This window comes from Erythrolamprus reginae, chromosome 3 (genome assembly GCF_031021105.1).
Source record: "Erythrolamprus reginae isolate rEryReg1 chromosome 3, rEryReg1.hap1, whole genome shotgun sequence".
NCBI classification, from domain to species: Eukaryota; Metazoa; Chordata; class Lepidosauria; order Squamata; family Dipsadidae; genus Erythrolamprus; species Erythrolamprus reginae.
In genome coordinates this window covers 113,426,092-113,436,521 of record NC_091952.1, presented here as the reverse complement: position 1 = coordinate 113,436,521, position 10,430 = coordinate 113,426,092, and the positions used below count along the sequence as shown (strand labels likewise).

At 36.6% G+C, this 10,430-nt stretch overlaps 1 protein-coding gene across 2 annotated transcripts in view; it reads left to right on the top strand.

Moving 5' to 3' along the window:
* Positions 1 to 1,443: 1,443 nt before the first annotated feature.
* The window catches only part of KIF14 (kinesin family member 14), a 46,857-nt gene continuing 37,870 nt past the window's right edge, over positions 1,444 to 10,430 (top strand). For both annotated transcript variants that reach the window (XM_070746393.1, XM_070746392.1), the window contains exons 1-4: positions 1,444 to 1,527; positions 4,198 to 5,360; positions 8,228 to 8,479; positions 10,219 to 10,309. In XM_070746393.1, coding sequence (XP_070602494.1) covers positions 4,324 to 5,360; positions 8,228 to 8,479; positions 10,219 to 10,309 — 1,380 coding nt within the window. In that variant the 5' untranslated portion in view covers positions 1,444 to 1,527; positions 4,198 to 4,323. The remainder of the gene's footprint in view (positions 1,528 to 4,197; positions 5,361 to 8,227; positions 8,480 to 10,218; positions 10,310 to 10,430) is intronic.

Here is a 10,430-nt window from a genome sequence, read left to right as displayed (position 1 = left end):
TATAAGTTTTTAATTGTCACAAACATCTTCTTTAATATCTAGAAGAAAAATGGCATTCTATTTTGCTTTACTTTTTATTGAAATTCAAATAAAGAGTTAATATTTTTATTCTACCACAATCTAAACCTTTATTTAAACTTTGTTGAATAAATTCGTACTGTCCTGGTTATATAAAACTAAAAGTCTTGCTGTGAAAAAAAAGAATCTGACAAATCTGAAAAAAATATATGTTAATTTAGACCATGACTTTTAAAATTTGTCCTCTAGATTTTTATTAGTCTAGAAATACAGCCTGAGCCAATAATTGACTATTGCTACCCACACTCAATTTTCTATTTTCTATTCACGTTCTATTTTCATCTCATTACAAGATGGCTTTAGAGACACTTAGGAATTTGAAAGGCTGCTCTTAGATTTACTGGTATTTATTTGTTTGTTTAGCATATAGCATGAAAGTCATGGCTAGCAGCAATAAAGCTGTATAGAAAGAACATAATAGTATGATGCACATAATATGCAGATGCGTGGTCAATTTTGTAATGTATGAGAAATTCAAGAAGCTATATGTTAAATTACAAATTCCATTTTAAAATCTGGTGAACTCTGATATGCCATACTTATCAATTGGGAGGCTTAATCCAGGGGAAGCCCCCTCCCTATATCTGCACAGCAGTTGTGCAATACTAACTGATGCAAAATCCCAGTGGAAAGAAAACTAGATTAGTGAATGTCCAGACTCTAGAAAGAACATAACTGATTTGTATGAAGATTTAAAATAATTAATATTTTTCTACCATATGATACTTTTCTACACTTCCAAACATCTAAAATAAAGTTTGGGGTGTCCATTTCTCCGTTGCAGCTTCATCTTAGGTACATGGAAAACAGCTCTATCTATCTATCTATCTATCTATCTATCTATCTATCTATCTATCTATCTATCTATCTATCTATCTATCTATCTTCTATATATTTATTTATAATTTTATTTGTCAAACATGTATAAGATAGTAGTAGTTTGTATAAACATAAGTAAAAAATAATGATAAAAGAGGACAATAGGACAGTAGGACAGGGACGGTTTTATTACACAGATTTCGGGCACAAGCAAGCAATTGTATTTAGTTTTACCATTAGAAGTTAAAAGAATAGAAAACCTACCCTGAAGCAATTCCTCTTCATTTTTCACCCTGCTCCCTTTAGAGATCTTCCCATTGAAATGGGGAAAAGAGAGAGAGAAACAACAACATATTATCTCAAGTACCAGGCTCAGGTACTCGATTCATTCAGCATTTAGTCTCGGTTCTCAGCAACGGAAAAATGGTTCTCTTCAGAACCAGAGGTGTCGCTATAGCGCCCGAGCAGTGAGTCTTTGAGTACGTCTAGTCTTCCCCGCTTTCGGAGCAGCGTGTGACGTCATTCATCCTCTCAAGTCTCAACCAATAGCAAAGTATCGCGGCGTATTCGAAAAAGAGAGTCGGAGGTGCTGCTGAAATGATAGTCTGTTGGTTTAATGTCGGAGGGCAGGTAAGTAGTAAGGCGCCGAAAAGTCCCTTCTAGACGTGCCTCCCTCTTCTTTACTCGAGGGATTGTTTATTGATTTGCTATAGAGTCCGCCGCTTCTTTAATTGGGTCTTTTTTTGAAGCCGTCTCGTCGCCCGGAATCCGAAAGGAGTTGGGCGGCTTACAAATGTAATAAATTAAAATTAAATTAAATGTCTTGGCATGCGAAAAATACTGTAAAGAGGAAACGAAGCCCCATTATTGTTTAGAAGAAGTCTAAGTAGGGTTGGCGGGAACTGGAGGGGGTTCCCAAATGTCTCAATGTAAGTTTACTGTAGTGCAAATGCCATTGTCCGTACTTCCTTACCATTAGAAGTTGTAAGCTAACAACATCCGGTGATTCAGAAGCGCCTATGGCTGCTCCAGTTCAGTGCCCCCCCCCCAAACTTGGCAACTAAGATGTGTGGACTTCAACTCCCAGAATTCCCCAGTCTGCACGCTGGCATGGGGAATTCTGGGAATTGAAGTTCACTGGTCTTAAAAGTGGCTAAGTTTGAAAAACACTTGTTTTAGTCCCTTCAGGAAGGATTTCTTTAATTTGAAAACAGTGTCAGATGGGGTTTTACCCCCACCCTTAGCAAATTCTAAGGAATTATAATTTGATACCAACTTTATGATAGTGGATGAAGCATTCAGGCCTTTTCAAAAATAAGATCAATAACAGATTGAGATGGAAAGGTGGGGTTTGTACAACTTTCATAATTGTGTAGAAGTTTTATAAGCCTGATCACAACATCTGCAGAAACTCTCCTTTCTATGCAAACCCAATCCATCAGATAGAATAGATTAGAATAGAATTCTTTATTGGCCAAGTGATTGCACACACTAGGAATTTGTCTGGTGCATATGCTGTCAGTGTACATAAAAGAAAAAATATACATTTGTCAAGAATCATGAGGTACAACACAATGATTGTCATAGGGGTCAAATAAGCAATGAGGAAACAATCAATATTAATAAAAATCTTAAGGATACAAACAACAGGTTACAGTCATACAGTCATAAGTTGGAAGAAATGGGTGATAGGAATGATGAGAAAAGTAGTAATAGTAGTGCAGACGTAGTAAATAGTTTGACATTGTTGAGGGAATTATTTGTTTAGCAGCTGTTTAGCAATTTATAATTTGCTGCTATACTGTAACAATTCACTATTCTGAAGTACTGTATTTTAAGAGGTAAAAATGCTCTTCACGTTTCTTCAATTTTAAAGAAAAGCAGATTGAAAGTTGGATTTTTGTATCCCATTTACATCTCAGTCTGCTATATATATATTTTTTTCAATAGTGACTCTCATTTTGTGGAGTATCCTGTCTCTGGAAGAAGAAAAATTCCTGGCCTTGATAAGTCTAGATGCTATCTTACTCCACTGAGAATTTGGACATTAGCTTACAGTAGTTTAATTTTATTGTTGACTTTTTCTAAAAAAAATAAATTGCAGGTAATCCTTCAGTTACATCCCCATTCCGCAGTCTGCATTGGCTGCCGATCAGTTTCCGGTCACAATTCAAAGTGTTGGTTATGACCTATAAAGCCCTTCATGGCACCGGACCAGAATATCTTCGGGACCGCCTCCTGCCGCACGAATCCCAGCGACCGGTTAGGTCCCACAGAGTTGGCCTTCTCCGGGTCCCGTCGACTAAACAATGTCGTCTGGCGGGACCCAGGGGAAGAGCCTTCTCTGTGGGGGCCCCGACCCTCTGGAACCAGCTCCCCCCTGAGATTAGGATTGCCCCCACCCTCCCTGCCTTTCGTAAACTCCTTAAGACCCACCTTTGCCTTCAGGCATGGGGGAACTAAAACACCTCCCCCTTGCCCATGTTGTTTTGTTGATTGATTGACTGTGTGCCTGTTTTTTATATATACTGTTTTTTATGAGATTATTAATTTCAATTGGAACTGGATGGGTGGGCATTGGATTTGGTATTGTGTACTGTACTGTTTTTTATTATTGTTGTGAGCCGCCCCGAGTTTGCGGAGAGGGGCGGCATATAAATCCAATAAACCTAACCTAACCATTCATTTAGTAATTGAAGTTACAGAAATAATGAAAAAAGCAACTTATAACCATACAATTTCTCCATGGTCATGTGATCAAAATTCGAGTACGAGGGTAACCGGAGTTCTGAGGTCATGTGATTAAGATTTCCAACTGTCCCAGCCATCTTCAGACAAGCAAAGTGAAAGGGGGAAATTGGATTTACTTAATGACCACCTGATTCAATTAACAACCATGGCAAAAAAACAAAGATTGTAAAATTGAGTGTGACTCAGTTAACCACTTAACATTTTCTTTGCTTAGTAACAGAAATTCTGTGTTCAATTATGCTCATCAATTGCAATAGGTTAGTTGTATATGCTTTATAATTTTCTTTCCTTTAGCTTTGTTGTACCCAACTTGAATATGTTAGGAATAAGGAAGGTTATAAATATTGTGAAATAGATGGATAAATATGATTTAATCAGAAATAAATGCCACCAGTTAGCAAACCCTTTCTAGCAGTGCAGTCTTATTTGAGGTATTTTACAAGCTTGAATTATTAGTTATTTGATTGCATATGCTACCATCTACAATCCTCACTTTATTTTTGATTTTTTTCCACTTAAAAATAACAATGCTTTTTTCTTTTTTTACAGATGCCATCATGACACATTTTGTTTACATTATCCAGAAAGTGAGACTAGATGCCATTCTTTTTTTCAGGCAGACCTTATATGAGATAATTTCAGTTCTACAGTTGTAGGTAGTAGTATTTAGTCTTGATGTCTATTGTTTCTATTCCTAAGAAAAGCCACGTTAGTGAGCTTGGTGGGTCTTCACAAAAACAGCCCTCAGGAAATGTCTCTTCAACACCTGGATTTGGGCAACAATTAAAACCGTGTGTATTAGAATATGAGAGAACCAGTTCACTCTCACAACCTTTGAATAAGAGTAAAGATATAAATAGGACTTATATAGTTTCTGCTTGTAAAAAATTCCCCAGTGCTTTGCCTGCATATACATCAGAAATCAAGTTGACCCTCCAAAGAGGAAAAGCAACGAAGAAAGGAGAATCCAATGTAGATAAAATCCATGACAGTGACAGTACACTAGTGGAAGAAAGATTAACCATCCAGCCCCAAATTGTAACTAGAAAAACTGAGAAATCTAAGATAAGTAATATTTATGAACCTAAAACAGAAAATGCTAGATACTTGCCACCGAAAAGTAATAATGCTCCATTTTCATCCAAAGGTAACAACAGTGATATTTTACTTAAGGCTACCGGGAAGACAAACTATAAGACAAATTATAGTAATGTTCCTGGGAATGGTACACCCATAAAACCTAGAACACCTGCTGCTTGTCAAAATCAAAATGAGATTTCTCAATTATCACGCTTAAGCACAAGTACTCCTAATGGTAAAACATCAGCATTAAAAACATCTGGAAGATTCAGTAAACCAAATGGAAGTGAAAACTGTCAGAATAATATTACTAAAAACGAATTTTTGGAAAGGCAGAAGACACCAAGGAAAACTACACAAGTATTTAAATCAACTGTTAAGTATGCCAAGAGTCCTACTTCTTTTACCTTAAAAAACAGGATGACTTGCCTTCAAATCTCAAAAAAGGAAAGCTGTGCTGCATTCACTCCAAGCAAAATGGGAAAGATACAAGAAAATACCACATATGCTCAACAAGTTGCTTCAGTTAAAGAAGACAACATGAAGCCGAACGTGTCCTTGAAAGACAATCCTTTTAAAATAGAAAATAGTAAAGTGACTGTGGCTGTGAGAGTACGACCCTTTAGTTTCAGGTAAGTCTTTGCACAGATAGTTGTAGTTGTACCCAGGCATTATCTTCTTTCATGATGATGATGATAATCATGGACACCCTTTTAGTGATATAGATTTTATTCTTTTAATGATATAGATTTTATTATTCAATTTTATTCTTGTCTCTTTCCCTAGTCCAGGGTTTCTCAAATTCAGCAACTTTTTAAGGTCTGTAGACTCCAATTCTCAGATTTCCCCATCCAGTATGCTGGCGAAAGAATTCGGGGAATAGAAATTATATAAATTAAAGTTGTTGGGATTGAGAAACATTGTTCCAGTCTATTATCAAATTTAATCTCCAGCTTTTTGCAATGCAGTGTAATAGCATCCATATTTGTATTTTTTAATCTGCTTCCAACCTATCCTGAATCTCTGTCGTTTTTGGGTAGGCTGGAGAGACATTTGCTCCCAAACCTACCAGTCCCACAACTCAATTTCTAGCAGTTATTGTTTTGAGCCTCAGGAGCTTAAATGTACCCCCTTATATTTTATAGAACTTATGATTCAAGTCTAGTTCCACTGCAGATTTGGCAGCAGAAAAACCATGCTTTCTTTGCCTTTGTCTGCAACTTTATTTTGTTCAATACAGTGGAACCCCGACATAAGAGCTGCTCTACTTAAGAGCAACTCGAGATAAGAGCTGGGAGGGGAGAGATATTTTTGTTCTACTTACAAGCCCAAATTCGAGATACAAGCGCCAAGGAGCTGTCTCCTGAAGCCAAACGCTAACTTCCGCGTTCGGCTTCAGGAGACAGCTGCGAAGCGGCGCGCGTGTTTTAAAAGGTTGCAGCCGGCCTGGGGGGCTCGGGGGGGGTGTGCTTGCAGCTTTCTTTCTTGCTCTTTTTCTTTCTCTCTTTTACCTTCCCTTCCTCTATTACTTCTTTTCTTTCTCCTTCCCACCTTCTTCCCTCCCTCCCTCCCTTCACTCATTCCTCTCTTACTCTCCCCTTTCATAAGTTTCCTTGCTTCCTTCCTCTGTTCCTGTCCCTTCCCCCTTTCTTTCTTTCTTTCTTGCTCTTTTTCTTTCTCTCTTTTACCTTCCCTTCCTCTATTTCTTCTTTTCTTTCTCCTTCCCACCTTCTTCCCTCCCTCCCTTCACTCATTCCTCTCTTACTCTCCCCTTTCATAAGTTTCCTTGCTTCCTTCCTCTGTTCCTGTCCCTTCCCCCTTTCTTTCTTTCTTTCTTTCTTTCTTTCTTTCTTTCTTTCTTTCTTTCTTTCTTTCTTTCTTTCTTGCTCTTTTTCTTTCTCTCTTTTACCTTCCATTCCTCTATTTCTTCTTTTCTTTCTCCTTCCCACCTTCTTCCCTCCCTCCCTTCACTCATTCCTCTCTTACTGTCCCCTTTCATAAGTTTCCTTGCTTCCTTCCTCTGTTCCTGTCCCTTCCCTCTTTCCTTCCTTCCTTCCCACCCTCCGTCCATTCATTCACCCATTCCTCTCTTGATCGCTTAAAGCCGGTCCCTGGTGCAAAAAGGGTTGGGGACCTCTGTCCTACAGGATTGGGTGGCAGAGAAGTTGAACATATGTAAATTTAAAAGTTTAAGAAAGTTTACAAGTTAAGTGAAAGAAACTTCATTATTCATTTATATGTACATGTACATTTCTTCATTAAAAACATGTCTTTCTGCATAATTTAGACTAACTTTGTGAGTTTTTTGAGGGCTGGAACCAATTAAAATTATTTACATTAATTCCTATGGGGAAAAGTCGTTCGAGATAAGAGCTGCTCGACTTAAGAGCCCAGGTCCGGAACGAATTAAACTCGTATCTCGAGGTACCACTGTACTAAACCTACTGAAATGTCTTAGTAAATGATGCTAAATATTAGCTGTGTGTGGACTCAATATTTAATTGTATTATTTTGTGTAGTGGACTTATAGTTGCAGCACATCAAGATCTATTTACTTTGGTTTTATTGCATGCATTTGATTTTGATTCTATTTTATTCATTTGCTTGTTTGTTTGAGTTTATATTTTGTATTTCATTCAGGAGCTCAAGGGGATGTAAAATATATTTTCTTATATTTCCTTGCAACAACCTTATGAGTTGACAGAGTCTAATTGCTCAAAGTTACTCAGTATCCTCAAAGTTATTGAGTGATTGACTGAAGCTGAATTAAAACATGGGACTTTCCAATATAGAAAGTCCTTGACTTACTACCACAATTGAGCACAAAATTTAAGTTGCTAAGTGAAATATTTTATGACCTTTCTTGCCCCATTTTATGACCTTTTTTGCCAATGTTGTTACCAAGTGAATCATTGCAGTTGTTATTTTAATAACACTTGTTAAATGAGTTTGGCTTCTCCATTGACCTTGCTTGTTCAGAAGGTTGCAGAGGGTTGTAGAACACTGCAACCATCAAAATTTTTGTCAGTTGCCAAGCGACTGAATTTTGATCACATGACCATGGGGATGCTATAGTGGTAGTAAGTGTGAAAAACGGTCGTAAGTCCTATTTTTCATTGCCATTGAACCTTTGAATGGTCACTAAATGAATTGTAAATTGAGGACTACTTGTCCTCATGCAAGACCGTTTCATATTTGAATCATAAGGTTCTGATGGTGTAAAACCTGAAGATATCTGTACAATTTATTAGTCTCTTATTCTGGTTTAGATAAAGAAAAACACACAAAAATATACTAATGTGAAACTACTATAAAGTGGTTTTCCTGATCATGATAGTTTTATCTTTTGACAACTCCTATCCCAGATGTGATCCCCTATACACTGTTGCTCCTAGAACATGAGCTAGATAAATACAAGTTGTTTTCACGACTATTATAGATCTAATATGTTGAGTGTTTACCTCATTGCAAATTACATTTATTTTGTGTTTTTATTTAGAGACAGAAATGAAGAAACTGTCCAAGTGGTTTCAATGGAAGGGCAAGAGACTGTAGTTCATCATCCCTCTACAAAACAATTATACAGTTTCATCTTCGATTTTTCATTCTGGTCTTTTGATAAGTGCCCTAACTATGCAAGCCAAGAAAAAATATACAAATCTTTGGCAATGCCTCTTCTAGAAACGGCCTTTGAAGGATACAATGCTTGCCTTTTTGCATATGGACAGACAGGTTCTGGAAAATCTTATACGTAAGTTGAATTGGAAGGGAAAATTGGGGGGGCTCAGATGAGAATCAGCAGCATTTAATATATGTTGCCTTTAACAGTGTTCTTTAACTAATGTTTTTACTGTTCAAATCAATGTAATCCATGAAACTCAGCTGGTCTTTGAGATGCCATGAGTTTCTTTGTTGTTTCTTTGCTGCAACAGATTATTAACATGTTTAAACATCTCTAGAATATATTTAGAATAGAAGGCAGCTCCCCAGTATAAAATTTCTGAGAATATGTTAAAAAATCTTTCTGAGAACATGATAAAAATCCACATGACATTGTAAACCAGGAGAGAATAACATGGTGGCAGATTTTAAAGCAGGAGTTTAATCAGAAATTCCTTGAAAACATTACAAATGTATTAAATGTTCTCAGGCAATTGTCTTTTGGGTTGGATACAGAAATTGGGCTCAGGCCATAGAGTCTTTTAAGTGTGGTTTGCTGGATAAATAAGAGTTATTTATTTTTTATTTATTGTTTATTTATTCAATTCTTTAATGCCGCCCTTTTCCTTAGACTCAGGGCGGCTTACAACTTGTTAGCAATAGCACTTTTTAACAGAGCCAGCATATCTCCCCCACAATCTGGGTCCTCATTTTACCCACCTCGGAAGAATGGAAGGCTGAGTCAGCCTTGAGCCGGTGATGACATTTGAACCGCTGACTTACAGATCTAGCAATCAGCTTCAGTGGCCTGCAGTGCAGCACTCTACTTGCTGCGTCACCCCGGCTCTGAATTCATGTAACACGTTAAGTGAAAAAGGAGAAAAAGTTGTTTGATTCAATTTAATGTTTTTGTCTTGGATATATGTTAGCAATATAGAAGTAGTAATATTGCTCACCTTAGAAGTCATATTGTAAAGATGGTTGTAACAAGGTATGTGAGATTTTTTCAAAATGCCATACAAATATTATTAACATGCGTATTAATACAAATTTATCACATTAATAAGCAATACGATAAATGCCAAGGGTGTGTGGGATGTTTAATCACATGTTTAGAAGCTATAAATAACTGTGATTCAGAATGAATGTTTAGTTCCCAGCAGTAGTTAGAAAGTGATAGCTGAGTTGAGCATCCTTTGAAATCATTCTCCAAAACATGGGAACCCCCTCCTCTGAAGGGGAGAATAGCCAGCCTTCAAAGGTTGGTACTTTTCAATAATTGGCAATGTGATGTTAGCTAAAGTAGAAATGAGGCATTGGATGTACTGAGAAATTGGGTGGACTTTCTCTATCCAAAGGCCTTCTGGCTTAGATCCCACCTTCCTTTTCTAAATAAATTTATAAGGACAAAAATCTATTATCTTTTTCTTCTATCTTGCCACCAGTAGCTTAGCAGCACATTTGCATGTTTTCAGAATATTCTGATTTTGGAGTATCCAAGAAAGAAGGCAAAATTTCTTTGCGTTATATGTATTATCAGATAATTACTATTATATCATTTGAAAATGAAATCTGCAAGAAGTTCCTACCTTTGTTATTAGAGAGAGAGAGAGAAAGAGAAAGAGAGAGAGATCTAGCTCATTTATTAATCTAATGAGGATAACCTATTTTTTTAATGTTTGAAGATAATTTCAGTATTCTGATTCTGTAGAACAATTCTGATTTCTTTAAGTTGTTTTTTAAAAACCTTGACCTCTTTTGTATGGAGAACAATTTGAAGAAATTCAAAGGTCTTCTGCTGAACTGAATATATTTAAATTGGCATTACAGAATGATGGGGTTTGATGATGATGAACGAGGAATAATACCGAGATTTTGTCAAGATCTTTTCTATCAAATAGCAGAAAAAGGAACAGAACAGGTACTGTGACATTTACATCTTCATTAGTTTGGAATTGAAGTATTTATACTTCATTTATACCCTTTAATAATTACATGTGCATTTCATCATTAGTTTCTTTAATATAGATGGAATTTTTTTT